The sequence below is a fragment of the Ceratotherium simum genome, chromosome 24, assembly GCF_057802395.1.
Source record: "Ceratotherium simum simum isolate JZ-2026a chromosome 24, ASM5780239v1, whole genome shotgun sequence".
Lineage (NCBI taxonomy): Eukaryota > Metazoa > Chordata > Mammalia > Perissodactyla > Rhinocerotidae > Ceratotherium > Ceratotherium simum.
This window is the reverse complement of record NC_141923.1, coordinates 30,094,155-30,117,182: the sequence shown is the minus strand read 5'-3', so window position 1 is coordinate 30,117,182 and position 23,028 is coordinate 30,094,155. Positions and strand designations below refer to the sequence as shown.

The 23,028-nt window shown below is 36.9% G+C and overlaps 1 protein-coding gene across 11 annotated transcripts in view; it reads right to left on the bottom strand.

Annotated features, from left to right (window-relative positions):
* Window positions 1-23,028, bottom strand: part of NUMB (NUMB endocytic adaptor protein) — a 159,543-nt gene that overhangs the window by 52,431 nt on the left and 84,084 nt on the right. For all 11 annotated transcript variants that reach the window (XM_014784383.2, XM_087448264.1, XM_087448262.1 and 8 more), the window contains one exon: window positions 8,277-8,417. In XM_014784383.2, coding sequence (XP_014639869.1) covers window positions 8,277-8,402 — 126 coding nt within the window. In that variant the 5' untranslated portion in view covers window positions 8,403-8,417. Of the gene's footprint in view, window positions 1-8,276; window positions 8,418-23,028 lie in introns of those variants that run through there.

Genomic DNA, 23,028 nt, shown 5'->3' with positions numbered 1-23,028 from the left:
CTCACCTACATGATCTGGCACCTTGTTACTTACCTGAACTCATCTCTACTTGTACCATCTGCTCTAAACACATGGGCCTCCTGGCTGTGCCTCCAACATACCACACATTCTCCCGCCCCAGAGCCTTTGCACTTGCTGCCCACTCTGTCTACAATCTGCTTCCTCACATACCTGAATGCTTGTTTTCTTACTTTCTTTGAGTCTTTGCTCAAAAGTCACTTTTTCAGTGAGGGCTTCCCTGACCATCCTATTTTAAATTTCACCTCCCATGCGCTCCCTTCACACCTAATTCTCTTTTGATATACCAGGTACTTTATATACATATATTTGCTCTTTGTTAACACCCACTAGAATATATGCACTGTGCAGGGATTTTGTCTGTTTTGTTCACTGTATTCTCAGTACCTAGAACATTGCCTGGCACACAGCAGGCACTCAGTGAATATCTTTTGAATATATCAATGAATTTCTACACTCGAAGAAAAGAAAATATTGCACATTACTTAGCTCTACATTAAACAATAATAAGAGTCATAATAATGAGCTCTTTTATAATAAACTCAAGACAAAGAAAAGGAGACCATTTATGGCTGTAGGACATATATAATGTTAAAAAGAAAAGCATAGCTGATATAAGTTTGAAGGTAAGAGAGTAGATGTTGTTTTAGTATTTTTATCTTATATGGTGGGGAATCAAGATATACCATCTAAAATTAATACAACAAAAAATTTATGAGGCTGGCCCAGTGGTGTAGTGGTTAAGTATGCATGCTCTGCTTCAGTGGCCTGGGGCTCGCGGATTTGCATGCTGGCTGTGGACCTATGCACCACTCGTCAAGCCATGCTGTGAAGGCGCCCCGTATACAAAAATAGAGGAAGATGGGCACAGATGTTAGCTCAGGGCTAAACTTCCTTGGCAAGAGGAGAAAGATTGGAAACAGATGTAAGCCCACGGCCAATCTTCCTCACCAAAAAAAAAATATATATATATATATATATGAGTATAGGAAACCAACAGAAAAACTAAAAATAATAATCTAATTCCAAAAGTCCGGGGGGAGAAGGGGCAAAGAGAAAATGGAAGAGCAGGATGTGTGGGTTAAATTATCTTTTCTCTTCTTTATAGTGGGAAACCAACGACAAATATGGGTAAATTAAGAACAGACAGTAAAATCATATTGTCTAAAGAAGTTAAAATACTACCAATGGTAGAAGCAGAAATAAAAAATGGTTAAAAGTGTCACTGGGGAGTGGGATTAGAGGTAGGGAAGGCGTTCTTGTTTTTTAACCACAAAGCATATGTTACATTTTGATGAAAATTTTTTGAAGTTTAAATTATATTCAACACTATTTTAATAAACTAATTTTTAATTGGCATATCATGTTATAAAATTATAATACAGTGCTTAAGAACACAACCCTCTAAATCTAAACCACTGGAGTTCAAGCCCTGGCTTCAAATAATCAGATATCATCAATTGTTCCCTAACAATATCATATAACAGAAATCTTACTGCATATTATGCCACAAAAAAATAAGTCCTTAAGAGTTACTGAATAAAGTTGAAACTTCTTTTTTTTTTGAGGAAGACTGGCCCTGCACTAACATCTGCTGCCAATCTTCCTCTTTTTTTTTAATCTTTTTTCTCCCCAAAGCCCAGTACATCTTTGTATATCATAGTTGTAGAGTTGTAGCTCTTCTATATGGAACGCCACCTCAGCATGGCTTGATGAATGGTGAGTAGGTCTGCGCCCAGGATCTGAACCAGCGAACTCCAGGCCACCAAAGCAGAACGCACGAACTTAACCGCTATGCCACCAGGACAGCCCAAGTTGAAACTTCTTTGCAAAATATACAAGCAAATCATGAGTAACTGAAATGCTTGGGATGAATAAACCATTAACATTTCACAATTTATGTTAAAAACTTATCTGAAATATCTTACTGTTCTGATTCAAAGACACGTTTTTCCAAATTTTTAATGTTTCAGACAGAGGAGCAAGTGATGTAGTTGTCACTGCCAGCATGCTAGCAAACTGAGATGTGTATACACTGTATCTGTTCAACCAATTGTCACTTAAGTTGATTTATTTCATTGGTACCATGCATGGTTGAACATTAGCTTAAGTTCGGATCACTACTTGTCACCTAGAGTACGTTCCAAAAAATTACAGTGTGAGGTAGCTTTGAAATGACACATTATTGTGTACGCAGAAGACCGTCTGTCACACTCAGGCAGTAAAATTATAAGCAGCAGAAAATGTCCCATTTCTTGGGATAAACAGAATTTTTAAAGCTAAGAGAGGTTGGTGTGACCAATGCATAAATCTTCAGGCACCAAACATCTATCAAAAGCTTCTGGCTCCTATTCAAGAGAAGATATTTAACTTTCAGTGCTAAAAATTTGATTAAGAGAAAAACCTAAGAAATAAGAAATGCAGATAAAAACTCCAGTATTCAGTTGGCATGTAACCAATAACAACAATAATAACAGCAGCAGCAAACATTTATTGTGCATCTGCTATGTACCAGGGGAGTGTTGTGTTTTTCATGTTCTGTATTTACTCATTTAATTCTCAGAACACCTCTACTAGGCAGGTACTAGTTCTCATTTTACAGATGAGGAAACTGAGGCACAGAGAGGTTAAGTAATTTGCTTAAGGCCACACAGTTAATAATAACTGGCATAGCTCAAACTCAAACTCAGGTAGTTTGGCTTAAAAGCATATGGTTTCAGAGAGCTCTAGATGCCTCTCTAAAATTTTGTTACAGAGCCACTGAAGGACAGGAAGCAGGTAAGTGACAATCATATTTGCAATTTAGGAAGACCACTATTATAAGCACTAAGACAATAGTTTGAATGGGAAAGAAGATCATAAGCAAGAAAAACAGTCAAGAGTTCTTGTAATAGTCGAAGGGAAAAAAAAAGGATGAGGTCCTGATTAAAGAAGTGGTAGTAGGAAAAAGAACAAAAAGACAGGGAGGATAGATACTTACGAAGAGCAGATATGATACAGTGACTGTGGGTGACATTGTTAGTTGCCTACATGACAGCCATTCTTTCAACTGGCTTCCCTGCCAGAAAAGCCTACCTCCATGGTACAGGCTGAAAATACCAAATTGCTTTCTTTTCTTGGCTTTCCTTGCAACTACAGTATGGGCACTTGATTCAACTCTAGCCAAGGGAAAGCAGTGGGAAGTCTCTGTGTGTATGTTTATAAGGGGCTATCCCATTCTGATATAAAAGATATCCTCTCCCTCAGTCTTTATCTTTAGGTAATGATGAGCTAGGGTATAAATTCTTCTTTAATTGGGTTGCTGGATTCTGTTTATTAATATTTTATCAAGAGTTTTGTGTCGTTATCTATAAGATAATTTAGTCTGTAGTTTCCTTCTTTGAGGCTCTGTCAAATTTTGAAATGTTACATATATAAAAGAATTTATAAGCTTATAAAATGAATTCATAAGGCTTTTATGAACAGATAAAACATGATTTTTATCTTTTCATTAAAGGCTAAATAGTATTCTCTTGGTATGTTAGGAGTGGCAGGTGGGAAAAAGGAGGTAGGTAACTCCTTGACATCTTATGGTATTTCTTCTGCAGCAGTTGGTCTCCTTGTATTTTCAATTTCTTTTGGAGTCAGTTTTGGTCATTTATATAACCCAAGAATATTACCAATTTTATCCATGTTTTCAAGTTTATTTGTATAGTATCTTAATTTTTAAAATTTCATCACTATATGTGATTATTTTCCCATTTTATTTTTTATTTTGTCCATTTGTGCTTTTTTTATTGATAAATTGTATTTAGCAACTTCTAATTTGGCATAACACTTTGCACCAAAATCTTCTGAATTCACAGATCATTAAATGTTACATGGTAGGTAAGCCACTGGATCAGGAACTAGCCTCTTAGAAATACTGAAATAGTAGGAGTTCTACCTTCTGTCATAGCTGTATGGTTACACACAAAATAAGAAAGGCCTCTTATTAAAATACTCTCCGTATAACTTTTTGCTCAACAGCAGTCTTTATGTTAAAAATGAGTGGGCACCAAAACCATCTGGCAGATCACTTATATAGCAAAATGTTGGTCTAGGAGGTAAACACACCCCATACTAGCATTCATATGCTCAGTTCTCCCTTTTGTCTATCCTATTTGTACATATTGGTACAAATAAGTATGAATTCTGTATCCAGCCCCTTAATCTCTATCCTTCCAAATTTGAAGATAATATGACCTCCAGAATCTACCCAATAGAAGGTCCATTTTAGCATTCTATATATTCTACATAATCAGAGAATTAAGATTTTAATCACAAGTCAAAAGATCAATGGACTGGCTTGGATTCCACTAATTTATTTAACAAAATTAGTACGAGCATTTTAAAATATACTGTTAGTAGGCAATTATAGGTAGATTCTTAGTACATTAGTTGATGAAGTATACAGTTTAAATCAGCTGTTGTCAAAGTTTTTGGTCTCAGGACCCTTTACACTGAGGACTTAAAGAATTTTTGTCTGTCAGTTACATCTATTGATAATTACTATATTAGAAATTAAAACTAAGAACTTCTAAAATATTTAATTCATTTAAAAGTAATGATAATAAGGGGCTGGCCTCATGGCGTAGTGGTTAAGTTCAGTGGCCTGAGGTTCGCAGGTTTGGATACCAGGCGCGGACCTACGCACTACTTTGTTAAGCCATGCTGTGGCAGCGTCCCATATAAAGTAGAAGAAGATGGGCACGAACATTAGCCCAGGGCCAATCTTCCTCAGCAAAAAAAACGAAGAGGACTGGCAACAGATTAGCTCAGGGCTAATCTTCCTCAAAAAACAAAAAAAGATAATAAACCCTATTACATGTTAACATAAATAACATTTTTAGTAAAAAAAAAAAATTTGTGAGAAGAGTGGCATTGTTTCACATTTTTGCAAATGTCTTTAATATGGCTTAAAAGAAGAAAACTGGATTTTCATATTTGCATCTACACTCAATCTGTTGCAATGTGTTGTTTTGGTTGAAGTATATGAAGAAAATCTGGTTTCACACAGTTATATAGTTGGGAAAGAAAGTACTTCAGGATCCCATAAACAGATTTTGGGGACCTTACCTTGAAAACCACTAGATTAAATTTTTATAGGTAATACTTCACATTTAACATTAAAATTCGCCCTTCATTAAAAAAATTATCTATGTTATACTAGCAGACAGAATTGTAAGACAAGCTTTGAAACCTACTTTACTCCAATTAACCATTACTCCAATACTAAATTATTATACTTGTACACAGGCACCAGTATATTTAAATATATAGGGCAGAGATCCAACTAGTTGTAGTTTCACTTGATTACTGTCTAGTAATTGCATATTCTATATCTCCTACTCTCTAGAAGAGCTATTCCACTGTCTTCAAAATCTAATTCCACAACTTCTCTTCTCATTCTTCTACAGATGTCTTTACTTCCTATTTCCTTGAGAAAATATGTTTTTAGAAGTCCAACAATCTCAAGCCACCAACACCACAAATTTAAGTACACTTGCATTCTATTTTCCACCTTTGTTACTGTTAAAATAGAAGCAGCATCCTTCCTCTAGTCTAAAACTAATCCACTCTCTACACACTTCCTTGTAAAAGCCTGTAATTTTGCTGAAATCTCTCCCTTCTCAAAAACAAAATTCAACACGAAATCAAACCACCAGTGATTTATACACTTTAAATGAGTAAACTTTATGGTATGTAAACAAACTGAAAACAAACAAACAAACAAAACAGACCTACACTGCAGCCAGAGTCCCAGTTTGAGAAGCTAAAGTTCTAGAGATGGATGGTGCCGATGATTCCACATCAGTGTGAATGTTATTAATATGACTGTACTGTACACGCAGAAATGGTTAAAATAGTAAATTTTATGTTATGTATATTTTACCACAATAAAATAAATAAATAATAGAAAAATAAATAAATAAATAAATAATGGCTTCCCATTACTCCTAAAGTCCAAAATCCTTAACACAGCCTACAAAGCCCTGTCCTACTTCTTTCCAGGTTCATTTCATATATCTTCCTACACTACAGCCTTCCTTTAGCTCCTTGATATCACTCTTTCCTCCTACCACCAGAGCCTATGTATATATACTTTCCATAATTTTGAAATGCTCTGCCTACCTTTTCACCTAATTCATTCCTACTCAATCTTTACACAACAGGTCAAACTTTACTTCCTCAGGGAAGACTTCCTTGATCCTCTAGTCTAGGTCAAGTTTTTTTGTTACATGCTCTTACAGAACCAGATTCCCTTATTTAAAAGCACTTATCTCAGTTTGTAATCTTATATTATTAATACAAATATCTAAGTAAAGTCTGTCTCTCCCACAGGGAGACTATAAACTCCACAAGAGCAAGAACTATATCTTCTTTGCTTACCACTTAGCATACGCCTGGCGCATAGTAGGTGTTCAAAAAAATTTACTGAATACGTTGACTATTATAGATCTACTTTATTCTTTTTTTAATAGTGGCAAAGAATTCCACTTAATGGACGTCATAATTTCTTTATCCAATCCCAGAATGATGGGTATTTAACTTGTTTCCTGATTTTTGCTATTACAAACAATACTAGATGACCACTTACACCAATATATCTATGAATGTACTTAAATGTAACTCTTAATGTAAAACTGCTGGTCAAATGAAAAGTGCATTTAAAATTTTAACTGGTATTTCCAAATTGCCCTCCTAAGAGGTTGCAATTTATACTCCAAGCAATCAACAGTGTGTAAGAGTACCCATTTCTACATTCTTAATACTGAACTTGTGTAATCAAAATGAGCCTACTATTGGCAGGGGGAGGGGAGGTAGTAGACAAGGGTGTTAGTTTTTATGTAAGAGGGGTGCTTTTTCTTTTTATATTTTAATATCAACCTAAACATTTAAAATTAAAATATTTAAGTTTGTTATTCCTATAAAAGAAATTTCAGTAAATGAGTTAAGTAGACAAAGCTACGTGATTAGGAAAACACTTAGTTATTGACAGATTGTGGAAAAATTTGTGTATTTTAAAAACCATGTAGAGCCAGCCCTGATGGGCCAGTGGTTCAGGTTTGGCACGTTCTCCTTCAGTGGCCCGGGTTCGGTTCCCAGGCGCAGAACCACACCACTTGTCTGTCAGTAGCCATGCTGTGGTGGCTGCTCACATGGAACAACTAGAAGGACTTAACAACTAGAATATACAACTATGGACTGGGGCTTTGGGGAGGGGAAAAAAAGAGAGGAAGATTGGCAACAGATGTTAGCTCAGGGGGAATCTTTCCCAGCAATCAATCAATCAATAACATGTATTTATTTAACCTGTAGATTCTACAAATCACTTTTCTTGTCATATAGATTTTTTTTCCTTTCTGAAGTTTTAGTCCATGTTTTAATCAATGGTACCGAGGCAGTAAAAAGAAGAAGAAAATCACAGTAAGAATATTCACACATAAGAATACACAGAAAATAGAGAAAAATGTTAACATTTTATATTAAACTAAATTTTTTTCTTCAAGATATTAACATTTTGGCCTAGTTCCTTCTAATTTTTGCCCCCACACTTAATATATCCCACAGTGTGCTTATATAATTATAAATTGCTTCTTTTCACTAAACAGTATAGCATGTACATTTCTTTCATGAACTTTAATATGACCCTTCTCCAGAGTCTCTAGTAAGAAAAAGCACCTGTACGACAGCCCCTTCTCTAGAGCTTCACTACGTTCTTAACCTCTTTGAGCTTCCATTTTCTGATCTGACAAAGGAAGGCATTAGTTGAAACGACCTCTATACAATTAAAAGTTACAAGATTAAAGAGAAAATCTCTTTTGATTTAACCATTCTGATTTAAGATTTTCTAAAACACATCAGGCCTGTGTTTAATAAAGCAGACTCCCTCTCTGTCTGCCCCACCACTTCATAAGCATATCCTGCTGAAAATAATTTGATTCTTGATAAATCAGGATTTTTAGATATTTCAGGATTAGTATTCTCATAAGAAGTGATCATATATGTAATGATTCCAGATTATATACCAGAAATTCTTATTTAAATATAAAAAGACAAATCACTAATTATAATCATAGGTATTTTTCTGCTTATTAATTCTACCATTGAAGAAGAACATGAAAGGATTAGTTTTTAGAGGATTCTTTTTTAACTGTCCTAATTAATGGGATTTCACATACAATAGACTGTCAATTCTTTTTCACATCTAGATTTATAGAAACATGAGCTCTTACCTTAACTGGGAAGCTACATTTTCCAGTACGAACCCCTTCTTCATCTGTCTGCCACTGATGTGGACGACTGGCTTCTGGAACATAAACATCTTTCTTTCTCCTAAAACTTTGCCGTAGTTTGTTCATTTTAATTTTCACAACCTGTAGTTGTGAGTAAAAGAAATATGAAAAAGAAGTTATTACCTTCTCATATATTTAAAAATAAACTGATTACCATACTAATAAAAAAACTAATGTCCCAAATTAAAGTTTTTGGTTTAGGGGAAAATGGGCAATTAGTACACTTCCTCTTAGAGTCACTCTAAGCTCAAAAGAACAAATCATTTCACTCTTTGAAAGGACAATTATAATACTAGTTCCTATAAAACAACAACAACAACCTCTAGTACTATTGGAAGAGATGTTATTCTAAGAACTTTCAAGCACTTTAATCCAGTGTGTAGTAACTCTCTAATCCATTCCTCCTCCTGAATAAGGAAATTTGTACATGTAGGTCAAATTATAGACTGCTAACAATTTCTGAAAACTTTTATCTTTATTAAGGAAAAAAATCATTCTCTGAAACACTGAAATTTAGGGAATCTTTTTGGCTTACTGTTAGAAGACACTAAGCAAAGCAGGGATTATAATCACCTTTTTATAAAAGATGTTTTATAAAAAGGAATAAAATAAAGTTTCCTTTAAACATACCTGAAGAAAAAAATTCTACTAAGATTAAATTATTGTAAAGAAGAAATTTCTTGCAAGCAGTATGACATCAGAATGTACTTTCATATCTATAATCATTACAGATATGAAAGTAATACGATTTTCAATGACCATGGTCCAAGTCTCATCTTTAACTCTGTAAATTAAAAAGTATTAAATTATAGTCAGTTTTTTGTTTTGTTACTGCAAGAGGCACTTCTCTAATGCTTTCAAAAGTGCAGCAGAAATCACCAAACTACAGGGAAGGAAGACCTAACTGATAAGAAACAACAGAACACTCAAGAACCAATGAATAAATGTAATGAGTAAGTTTCCCTTTACAGAGCAAATCTCAAAATCTGAAACCAGCACCTCCAGTTTTCTGTTAAGCAGCATTGCTCAGTCTTTCCCTGAAGGATTTAAGCACCTCAATCAGCCTAAAAGAGATCTTAACTTGAGAAAATGATATGACAAAGCTATATAAAGGAAACATCCTCTCTGTCAGGAATGTTAAATAGCAGGGATTGAACATTAATTCCCACATGACATCAATGAAAGACTTGAAAATCAAAGTTTGCATTCTGAGGAAAATCATTTTGTATTTTAAAATGCATAATGCCACAGCAGAACTATTACCAAATTAGCTAATTTACACAGACATGCCAATCTTACCAAAGAAAAATTCTGACAGATGAATGGCAATGTAAAAATCCCTGGATTTTCTAAAAATGAATTTATTATTTCTCAATTCAAAATTGATTTATAGAATATATGAAGTAGATATTAAATAATCAAAGAACTGGACAAAAGGTAGTCCATTCCTTTGCCTTTAAGTAAACCACTTATTCCTGAACTACCTTAAATGGGAATCTACCTTAATCTAACAGACTTCCAAAAGGAATTCCATACCTTCCCTGATAATACATCCTGTTACACTCTTTCATATCACATTTTAAAAATATACACAAATACAAATATAAGAAAATAAAAAGCACCCTTGCTCAAGTTGGCACTCTAAGAATCTTGAGGCAAAAAGCCTATATGATTCCTTTCTTCTTAATAATTTCTTTCTCTTAGCAAAAATGACTACCCACCTACTCAGGTAGCAAAGCCAGACACCTGAAAGTCATCCCTGCATTCACTCTTTCTCTGACCAATAACTCTATCGATTTCATCTCCTTAGTATATCTTGAATTCATTCTCCTACCCACCACATCAGTTCTACCATCCTCAGACATTTTTGCTTAAATTATTGCAAAAGCCTATTACTTAATGGTCTCTTTGCTTCCAAGAGAGGTCCATTTCAATCTGTTCTCCTGACTACTGCCAGAGTGCTTTCTAAAACACAAATCTGACCATGCAATTTACTCTGCTTAAAATCCTTCAATTGATTCACATCACTTTCAAGATAAAGCCCAAATTTCCAAGCATGGCAAACACAGTACTTTTTCCTCTGGCTTCACTCACCAGTCCCCAGTCACATGCTAAGCTCCAGCCATACTCAACTACTTACAGTTCTCCAAACAAGGCGTGTCCTCTTTCAGAGCCTCTGTATATCTTTGACTCTCTGCCTAGAAAGACTTTTCCCTACTTGCTTCTGGTTAAAGTCTACTCATCTTGAAAGAGTCAGCTTGGAGTCTTTGGGGAAGCTAGCGTTTTTTCTGACAAGCCCCTACCTGGCCTGGGTTAGGTCCTTCCATTTCCTATGATTCCCATTAACACCCTGTACTTACTTCTATTACTGTACTCATCAAACATTATAGCAATTTCCTATTTCCTTAATGGTAGACTGTATCTTGTTTGTTTAAATAGTACCCCGGCATCCAAACACAGTGCCTATTATATATATGGCATATTATAAATCTGAAGAAATGAAAGATAAAATAGACCCCCATCATAGTAAATATTTACTAGGTAGAATAAATGTAGAGACATAAGACCAGAGAACCACTGGTGTTGGAAGAGATTGCAGATGTAATAGTAGCCCAACTTTCCACTGACAAAGGAACCACTCTGACAACTTCCCTTAAAAGAAGACATCCAACCTCTGCCTAAATAACTCTAATACAAGTTTATTTGCTCTTTGGGCAGTTATTTATTGTTATACCATTCTATCAACCAATAAGAGAATAGACTGGAAGTGTCAACCAATTTGGGGTCTAAATATCTTGTCACTTTCAATACTAAAATAGTTTGCTAACAGCACTTCTACCGAGTATTACATATCAGTGATTCTTAAACTATGCTTTAAGTAGTCCTAGGATTTCCATGGAAGAGACTAAGAGCCACTGGTTGTTTGGAGGGAAAGAGAAGGAGGTTAGAAGACTGGACAAGCTCCACTTTATCTGATTTACATGGTGGGGTTCCATGTAAAAGTCTGAGGAAAGAGTTTCATGGCTGGAAAAATTTTGAAAATTAGTGATATAATCATAATAGTTCTAAAATGAACTTGGCAAAATGAAAATACATAATGATAATATCCTGCTTGCTACTTCTTAATGAGTAAGTACCACAGGCCTGTAAAATAATCCTGCAATTAAGGTAATAACACATCAAGGGAGAGATCAAACATTCTGTTTTCATGTAATCTATACATAACGATTTTGCTTATAAAGAAAAAACAGATAACAAGAAAAAAATAGAAAACATGTTAATTCAAAGTAACATTTACTGTTGGTCCTCAAGAGAGTTGAATTTTACTCCTAAATAAAGAAAACCATACCCCTTGGGAAAGTCCTGGTTGAACACAGGTAAAGAACATATTTTTGTAAGTATAAAAACTGACAACAAACTTATTTCTCCTACAAACTAAATTTTAAAAAAAAGAAATGACAGTGTGTTGTTGAGTAATGTCAGCATCATGGCGGAGTGAGTTGTTCCCTTTGTCTCTCCTCTCTAAGCTACAACAAAATGGACATTCATTAACCAGCAGAGGATTCCCTGCACAGCACAACAGGATGTCTGAGAGATCTACACAGCTGTGCACCTGAAGGTAGGTGGACTGGATCCCCGGAAGGCAGAGGAACTAGGTGAGCACACTCCTCCCCGTCCCAGGGGGCAGCAACCTAAGTCGTGGGTCCCCACACAGTAGCCAGTGTGATTGTAAGAGGAGGCGGGGACAGCCTGGCCTGCACGAATGCTTTTGGAGTTGTAGCCTAGCTTGAGAGAGCGCCCACTGTGCCACAGCAGCCCCACCTGTGGGAATGCTCCCCACAGAGTGGCGTGACTCAGCCCCTGAGAAGGAGCCCCCATCAAGCACAACAGATCAGCCAAGCTGCCTGCAAGTGCAGAGCTAGCCTGTCCACGAAAGAAATCGCCCCTCCCCTCCTGCCTAGTGCACCAGCTTGGCTGGTGCCCTGCTAAGCACAGCAGTCCCGCATCAAATCAACCTACCAGCGGAGCACAGAGGCCCTGCCTGCACGTGCATGTGTGACCTGCCAACTGGCTGTGGCCAGCATGCAAAAGCAGAGAAGCCCTACTGGCACAACTTCTAGCAGATGGGGTGGGATCAGAAAACACAGATCCTTCCCCACTCTCGCCAGTGGTGGCAGGTGGAATCTGTGACCTGATACTACCACAGATGTGCCAGCAAAGGATCACTTCATCAAACACTATGAAGAACTGTATTAACAATTCAGAGCAGAAGGAAAACGACAAGTCTCCAGAAACCAATCCTGAACTCACAGAAATTTACAATCTAAATGACAGAGAATTCAAAATAGTTATCATAAAGAAACTCTGCAAGTTACAAGAAAACTCAGAAAGACAGTTCAATAAGCTCAGGAATAAAATTGATGAGCAGAAGGAATACTTCACCAAAGAGATTGAAACTCCAGGAAAAAAAAAAAAAACCCAAACAGAAATTCTGGATATGAAGAACAAAATTAATGAGATAAAAAATAATCTAGAATCCATAAAAAATAGAGCTTACGTTATGGAGGACAGAATTAGTGAATTAGAGGATAAAAACACAGAAATGCTTCAGGTGGAGGAGGAGAGAGAACTAAGATTTTTTAAAAAATGAAGGAATTCTTCAAGAAATATCTGACTCAGTTAGGAAAAGCAACATAAGCATTATAGGTATTCCGGACGGAGAAGAGAGGAAAAAAGAAGCAGAGAGCTTGTTCAAAGAAATAATAGCTGAGAACTTCCCAAACCTGAGGGAGGAACAGGACTTACAAGTACATGAAGCCAATAGAACTCCTAATTACATCAATGCAAAAAGACCTTCTCCAAGACATATACTATTAAAACTGGCAAAAGTCAATGACAAAATAAAAAACACTACGGGCAGCAAGGCAGAAGAAAATAAGCTACAAAGGAACCCCTATCAGGCTTTCAGAAGATTTCTCAGCAGACACCTTACAGGCTAGGAGAGAATGGAATGATATTTTCAAAATACATAAAGACATAAACTTTCAGCCAAGAATACTCTATCCAGCGAAACTATCCTTCAGATACGATGGAGAAATAAAAGCTTTCCCAGATAAACAAAAGCTGAGGGAGTTCATCGCCACTAGGCCTGCCTTACAAGAAATGTTGAAAGGAATCCTCCCATCTGAAACTAAAAAGCAAAGGTTTACAAAACCTTGAGCAAAGAGATAAACAGACAGGATCAGAAAATTGCAGTTCTATATCAGAATAGATTAGTAAACACTTAATTATAACATAAAAGACAAAGGAAAGGAAAGCATAAAAAATAAACACTTCAATTTAGTCACAAACTCAACACAGAAAAGAACAATTTGTGACAACAATAACTCAGAAGGGGAAGAGGAAAGGGATGAAACCCCCTTAGGCTAATGGAGATAAGAGGCTATCAGAAAATGGACTATCTCATCTACGAGATCTTTTATACAAACCTTATGGTAGCCACTAAACAAAAAATCAGAGCAGAGCCACAAATCGTAAATAAAGAGAAAACTGAGAAAACAGTCACAGAAAACCACCAAACTGAAATGGAAGTCAGAAATACAAGGGAAAAGAAACAATGGAAATATAGAACAACTGAAAAACAAGAGATAAAATGACAGTATTAAGCCCTCATAATATCAATAATCACTCTAAATGTAAAGGGATTGAATTCCCCAATCAAAAGATACAGAGTGGCTGGATGGATTAAAAAACAAGACCCAATGATATGCTGCCTCCAGGAAACACATCTTAGCTCTAATGTCAAACATAGGCTCAGAGTGAAGGGATGGAAGATGATACTCCAAGCAAAAGAAAGCAGGTGTTGCCATACTTATATCAGACAAAGTAGACTTCAAGATAAAAAAGACAATGAGAGACAAAGAGGGGCAGTATATAATGATAAAAGGGACATTCCACCAAGAGGACATAAAACTTACGAATATACATGCACCTAACACAGGGGCACCAAAATATATAAAGCAACTATTAACAGACCTAAAAGGAGAAACTGACACCAACACAATAATAAGAGGGGACCTCAACACCCTGTTCACATCAATGGACAGATCATCCAGACAGAAAGTCAACAAGGAAACAGTGGCATTAAATAAAATACTAGACCAGATGGACTTAATAGATATATATAGAACATTCCATCCAAAAAGAAGAGAATACACATTCTGTTCAAGTGCACACGGAACATTCTCAAAGACAGACCATATGTTGGGAAACAAGGGAAGCCTCAATAAAATTAAGATCGAAATCATATTAATCATCTTTTCCGACCACAATGCTATGAAACTAGAAATCAACTACAAAAAAAAGGCTGGGAAAGTCATAAATATGTAGAGACTAAACAACATGCTACTGAATAACCACTGGATCAATGAAGAAATCAAAGGAGAAATAAAAAAAAAACCTGGAAGGGCCGGACCCAAGGCCTAGTGGTTAAGTTTGGCAGGCTCTGCTTCGGCAGCCCAGGTTCAGTTCCTGGGCACGGACCTACACCACCTGTTGGTGGCCATGCTGTGATGGTGACCCACATACAAAATAGAGGAAGACCGGCACAGATGTTAGCTCAGGGTAAATCTTCCTCAAGCAAAAAGAGGAAGATTGGCAACAGATGTTAGTTCAGGGCGAATCTTCCTCAGCAAAAAAAACTCCCCCCAAAACAAAACAAAACAAAAAAAACCCTGGAGACAAATGAAAAAGAAAACACAACCTACCAACTCCTATGGGATGCAGCAAAAGCAGTGCTAGACAGAAATTTATAGCAATACAAGCCTACCTGAAAAAAAAAAGAAAAATCTCAAATAAGTAATCTTAAACTACACCTAACAGAAATAGAAAAAGAAGAAAGAAAGCCCAAATTCAGCAGAAGGAGGGAAATAATAAAAATTAGAGCAGAAATAAATGAAAAAGAGATTAAAAAAACAATAGAAAGGATCAATGAAACTATGAGCTGGTTCTTTGAGAAAATAAACAAAATTCACAAAACCTTAGCCAGACTCACTAAGAAAAAATTAGAAAGAAAGCTCAAATAAATAAAATTAAAAATGAAAGAGGAGAAATAACAACAGACACCACAGAAATACAAAGGATTATAAGAGAATACTATGAAAAACTATACACCAACAAATTGGACAATGTAGAAGAAATTGATAAATTCTTAGACTCATACAACCTCTCAAAACTGAATCAAGAAGAAATAGAGAATCTCAATAGACCAATCACAAGTAAAGAGATTGAAAGAGTAATCAAATTCTCCCTCCCAAAACAGTCCAAAAAAGTCCAGATGGCTTCTCTGGAGAATTCTACCAAACATTCAAAGAAGATTTAATACCTATCCTTCTCAAACTATTCCAAAAAATTGAAGAACACAGAACACTTCCTAACTCATTCTATGAGGCCAACATTACCTCAATACCAAAACCAGACAAGGATAACACAAAGAAGGAAAACTACAGGCCAATATCACTGATGAACATTGATGCAAAAATCCTCAACAAAATACTGGCAAACCAAATATAGCAACACATTAAAAGGATCACGCACCAGGGTCAAGAGGGATTTATACCAGGCACACAGGGATGGTTCAACATCCGCAAATCAATCCATGTGATACATCACATTAACAAAATAAGGAATAAAAATCACATGATCATCTCAATAGATGCAGAGAATGCATTTGACAAGATCCAACAGCCATATGAGATAAAAACTCTCAATAAAATGGGTATAAAAGGAAAGTACCTCAACATAATAAAAGGCATACATGACAAACCCACAGCCAACACCATACTTAACGGTGAAAACCTGAAAGCCATCCCCAGAGGTTTTGGCCAGAGCAATAGGCAAGAAAAAGAAATAAAAGGTATCCAAATTTCAAAGGAAGAAGTAAAATTCTCCTGTTTGCGGATGACACAATTCTATGTATAGAAAACCATAAAGAATCCACCAGAAAGCTATTAGAAGTAACCAACAACTACAGCAAAGTTGCAGGGTACAAAATCAACTTATAAAAATCAGTTGCATTTCTATACACTAGTAGTATTATAGAACTAGTAGAAAGAGAAGTCAAGAATCCCATTTACAATTGCAACAAAAAGAATTTAAAAATCTAGGAATAAATTTAATCAAGGACGTGGAAGACCTATACACTGAAAACTATAAGACATTATTGAAAGAAATTGAAGAAGATAGAAAGAAATGGAAAGACATTCCACGCTCATGGATTGGAAGAATAAACATAGTTAAAATGTCCATATTACCTAAAGCAATCTACGGATTCAGTGCAATCCCAATGAGAATCCCAATGACATTCTTCATGGAAACAGAACAAAGAATCCTAAAATTTATATGGAAAAGCAAAAGACCCTGAATAGCCAAAGCAATCCTGAGAAAAAAGAACAAAGCTGGAAGCATCACACTCCCTGACTTCAAAATATACTACAAAGCTGTAGTAATAAAAACAGCATGGTACTGGCACAAAAACAGACACACAGATCAATGGAACAGACTTGAAAGCCCAGAAATAAAACAACACATCCATGGGCAGTTAATCTTCAACAAAGGAGCCAAGAACATACAATGGAGAAAGGAAAGTCTCTTCAATAAATGGTGTTGGGAAAACTGGACAGCCACATGTGAAAGAATTAAAGTAGACCATTATCTTACACTATACACAAAAATTAACTCAAAATTAACTAAAGACTTGAATGTAAGACCTGAAACCATAAAACTCCTAAAAGAAAATACAGGCAGTACACTCTTTGACATCGATCTTAGCAGCATCTTTTTGAATACCACATCTACTCAAGGATGGGAAACAAAAGAAAAAAGAAACAAATGGGACTACATCAGACTAAAAAGCTTCTGCAAGACAAACGAAACCACAAACAAAACAAAAAAGACAACCCACCAACTGGGAGAAAACATCTGCAAATCATATATCCGACAAGGGGTTAATCTTCAAAATATATAAATAACTCATACAACTCAACAACAAAAAAACAAACAACCCGATCAAAAAATGGACAGAGGATATGAACAGATATTTTTCCAAAGAACATATATAGATGGCCAACAGGCACGTGAAAAGATGTTCAACGTTACTAATTATTAGGGAAATACAAATCAAAACTACAATGAGGTATCACCTCACACCTGTCAAAATGGCTATAATTAACAAGTCAAGAAATACTAAGTGTTGGAGAGGATGTGGAGAAAAGGGAACCCTCATACACAGCTGGTGGGAATGCAAACTGGTGTGGCACTGTGGAAAAAACAGTATGGAGATTTCTCAAAAAATTAAAAATAGAAATACCATACAATTCAGCTATACCACTACTGGGTAATTATCCAAAGAACATGAAATCAACAGTACAAAGAGATCTATGCACCCCTATGTTCACTGCAGCATTATTCAGGATGGCCAAGACGTGGAAGCAACCAAAGTGTCCATCAACTGAGGAATGGATAAAGAAGATGTGGTATATATATATACAATGGAGTACTACTCAGCCATAAAAAAGGACAAAATCGTACCATTTGCAACAATGTGGATGGATCTTTAGGGTATGATGTTAAGTGAAGTAAGCCAAACAGAGAAACACAAACACTGTATGATTTCACTCATATGTGGAAGATAAACAAACACATGGATAAAGAGAATAGATTAGTGGTTACAAGAGGGGAAGGGGATGGGGGGGTGGGCAAAAGGGGTAAATGGGGCACATATGTTTTGGTGATGGATAAAAACTAGACTATTGGCGGTGAGCACGACGCAGTCTATACAGAAACTGATACATAATAATGTACAATTGAAATTATACAATGTTATACACCAATATGACCTCAATAAAATAAAAAATTTTAATAATAAAAAAAGAAATGAAATCCCCATTCTAATAGAATTTTCAAAGGTCACTAGATACAATTTAATTGCCAATTCAGAAAATCTTTTCATGGTTCTCATTCTCCTTAACTGCTCTGTAAAATTTGACTCTATGATTCCAGCTCTCCTTTGTACACTTCTTTCCTCCCTGCCCCCTCACCCCCCTGCCCCCAATACTCTACTCTGGTTTATCTTCTTCACCTCTGTTTCTACAGACGCCTTTGAGGGCTTCCTTTACTTTCTCCCACCCATTGAAGGTATTCCCCAAATTTGTTGTTACGTGCCTTCAAGTCAGCTCCGACTCCTGGTGACCCTATAAATGAGTGATGTCCACAACGTCCTGTCCTCAACAGCCCTACTCAGCTTCTGAAGACTCATGCTTATGGCTTCCTTTATGGAGTCAATCCATCTCATAGTTGGTCTTCCTCTTTTTCTGCTGCCTTCTACTTTTCCCAGTATTATTGTCTTTTCCAAAAAATCCTGCCTTCTCATGATGTGATCAAAGTAGGACAGCCTCAGTTTTATCATTTTTGCCTCCAGTGATAGTTCAGGCTTAATTTGCTCTAGGACCTACTTGTTCCTCTTTCCAGCAGTCCAGGGTATCTGTACAGGGTATCTGTAGAGCTCACCTCCAACACCATATTGTAAATGCATCAAGTTTTTTCCTGTCAGTCCTCTTCACTGTCCAGCTTTCGCACCCGTACATAATCAACACAAACTATTACCCCAACTATGATGATTTCCCAATCGTACTTTTAAGTCTTGCTCTCTTACTCAAATTTCTATATTTGGGTACATTGATGTTGCCTCAAATACATTAATTTAAAGTTAATCACCTCTTATCTCCATCCCTTAAGTCCTCCCCCTTTGACCCAATTTAATGCTAGTGGATACAGAAATTAATAAGACAACTTGCCTTTAGGTGGCTTTCTTCCCTCATAAAAGGCTAATTTCTGCAAAATATGGTGAACATAATAATAGTACTATATACAGTATGCTCTGGAAGCATAGTCTAGGTTCAGGAAACATTTCCTATAGGAGATATGGCCTAAGTTTTTTTTTTTTTTTTTTGAGCAAGATTAGCCCTGAGCTAACATCTGCTGCCAATCCCCCTCTTTTTGCTGAGGAAGCTTGGCCCTGGGCTAACATCCGTGCTCATCTTCCTCTACTTTACATGGGACGCTGCCACAGCATGGCTTGATAAGCAGTGTTTAGGTCTGCGCCTGGGATCCGAACCCATGAACCCAGGGCCACCACAGTGGGGCATGCGAACTTAACCACGACACCACCGGGTCGGTCCTGGCCTGAGTTAAGTTTTAGTGGAAGAACAAAAATTAGCCACACACAGTGGGAAGTAGGAGAGAAATGATATTTCAGGTAGAGGCAACAGCATCAACAAAAGCATAGACGCAGCAAATGAAATCCTAGGCAGCAATGCAAGAAGAGGAGTGCAGAAATGAGTTTGGAAAAGTAGGCAAGGATCAGGTCCTGATTTTATCTTAGAGACAACTGGAAGCCACTAAAAGGTTTTAAACACATCAGAGAAATGGTCAGAGTTACGATATAGTTAGATTACTCTGGTGGCAGTATGGAAAACAAATGTGATGGGGTGAAGACTATAGATGAGTTAGAAGACTTTTTAAATAGTCTAGGCAAGTTATGATGAGAGCTTGAACTAGGGCAGTGGTGGTGGTGGAGGTGGAGAAAAGGAGACTGAAGAAAAGTTCAGAAGGCAACAGTAGCAGTGAGAATTGAGTCAACATGAGGTAACTACACTTCAGGAAATTATTTTGCCCAGGATGATAAGACTGTAAACCAATAATTAGCTTCACTGCTCGTTTCAGGAAATTCTTGCCAACAAATTTATCTGAGCAAACAGCTCTCCTGAAAGGATAACAGACAGCTTCAAGACCCTTTTCCTGTTATGTCTAATTCAGGAATTCTAAATACCGTGTGACGAACTTTGCCCATTCCAACCAGTTCCCTACCTTGAAGGACCTGCCTTAAACCACGTGAGTCCAGATCTCAAAACCCTAGAAATACCCTTTCCTAACTACCTCTAACTATCAAGACTCTGTCAAAGTGATGCTCTCTCTTGCTCAGTAAGTTTAATAAACAGCTTTCCTTGATGAACAAGATTCTCTTTGTGGGGAAAATCAACAGCAGGAATTGGTGATTGATTAGGAAGGGTGAGGAAGATGGGGAAATTCAAATGATTCCTAAGTTTTAGGCTTCAGCAAACTGATTTGTTCAGTTTGAGGGGCTTGTTTATAGGGCTTCCAGGTAGAGATGTGTGTAAGCCTGAAGTTCAGGGGAGAGGTCAGGGCAACTATAGGCAGTCATTTTCTTGTGACGATCTCTTTTATTTCAGTCTTTTTTCCTAATTGGAATTAGGATACAGTAAATAGAATTAAACTTAGCACACTCAAACATGATAAACAGAGGTGCACACACCATATAAATGGCCAGTACGCACTAATACAGCCATACTAGTGATTAAATTTTCACATTCTAGATAGTAAACAGTCACTGTGCTGAGCCCCTCTCCTAGGATCTACCCCAACCTTTCACAATCCAACAACTAATAGGTTAATACCTGGTTTAACAGAGTATTAAGGCCATTGAAGGTTTCTATTGGTAACAGTGCAAGCCAGACTCTGAAAGTCCCATCTCTCAGGCACAGTTATTGGCTCCCTCCAGGGTCCCCAGAGGGTTGGCCTACCTTCATGTGCCCCTGCCTGGTCCCAGGTGGGCACAGAAAGGAGGATACAGTAGTACTTACCAGCCCTCAACCTTGTCCACCATGGTCCTGAATGTTGGCCCCCATTGCCAAATGTTCCCCCAGTGAGATCAGGAATAAACTTGTTATGGGAGACAGCACCTTTAGCAGTGACACCAGCTTCCCAGAAATCAAACAAACCAACTAGCTTTTCATCAGACTGGATAAAAAAGCAAGACTCAACTATATGCTGCCTACAATAAACCCACTTCAAACATAAAGACACAAATAGGTTAAGAGTAAAAGGATAGAAAACAATGTAACATATTACTACTAGTCAAAAGAAAGCTGGAATGGCTATATATTCCCCTCTCAATAATTACTAGAACAAGGAAGCAGAAAATCAGCAAGGATATAAACAGCAAAATTTGAACCACAGTATCAACCAACATGACCTGATTGACATTTATAAAACATTCTACCCAATAACAACAAAATACACATTCTTCTCAAGTGCATGTGGAATATTTACCAACATAGACTATATTCTGGGCCATAAACCAAGTCTCAAATTTAAAAGGATTCAAGTCATACAATGTATGATCTCTGACCACAATGGAATTAAATTGCCTAATATTTGGAAACTAAATACAGCCATGCATTGTTTAATGACGGGGATATGTTCTAAGAAATGTGTTGTTAGGCAATTTTGTCGTTGTGGGAACATCACAGAGTGTACTTACACAAACTTAGATTGTATAGCCTACTATACACCTAAACTCTACGGTACTGATTTTATGGGATCACCATCATAAATGTAGTCCATTGTTGACTGAAATGACATTAGATGGTGCATGACTGTAATACAGTTCAAAATAGGCCCTGGGTCAAAGTAGAAATCAAAAGGGAATTTAGAAAGTATTTTGAAATAAATGAAAACACAATATATCAAAATTTGTGGGATGCCCCAAAGCAGTACTTAGAAATTTATAGCACTAAACCATGGTTCTCAACTGGGGCAATCTTGCCCACGAGGGGACATGTGGCAATATCTGAAGACATTTTTGGTTGTCACTGGGGGGATGCTACTGGCATCTAGTGGGTAGTGGCCAGGAATACTGCTAAACATCCATAACGCATACGACAGTCCCCTACAACAAAGAATTATCCAGCCTAAAATGTCAATAGTGCCACTATTGAGAAACCCTGCACTAAAACATCTATATTAGGGAAAAAAAAAAAAGGTCTTACTTAAATAAGTGATCTCACTTCCACCTATGGAAACCAAAGGGACAAAGAAATGCACAGAACTTATGTTTTATGTTTGGCTGCTAGGTTGTGAATGGATTGCAGGGAACAAGAATAGAAGAAGGGAGACAATTAGGAGGCTACTATAATAATCCAGCAGATGACAGTGAAATGGATCCAGAGGATTAATGGTAGAAGTGCTCCTGATGGGCCGGCCCCGTGGCTTAGCGGTTAAGTGCACGCATTCCTCTGCTGGCAGCCCGGGTTCGGATCCCGGGCGTGCACCGACGCACCGCTTCTCTGGCCATGCTGAGGCCATGTCCCACATACAACAACTAGAAGGATGTACAGCTATGACATACAACTATCTACTGGGGCTTTGGGGGATGGATAAATAAATAAATAAATAAATAAATAAGTGCTCCTGAATCTTGTTTCCATACCAGCTCTAGAAAATGCACTATTCACTGATGTAGCATCTGTTGAAATCAGATTTAGACTATTTAAATGGGAGAAAGGTTAGATTCCACTATTAGATCATTAGACTTCACTATTAACGGTGCAATTAAAGTCAGTTTTCTAAAACAAAGTAATAGCACAACTATTTCAAATAGGAAGTCTCATCTACAATATCAATCAAAAGATAAGCTGAATTGTTGTATTTTTCATGGTAACCTTACGCTTGACAAGATAAACAGATTTCTTGAACACTGCCTAAGTATATGAGTGTATGATGGATGCACACACACACAGTAATTCGCTCTACTCAAGAAAGAACAAAAAAAGAA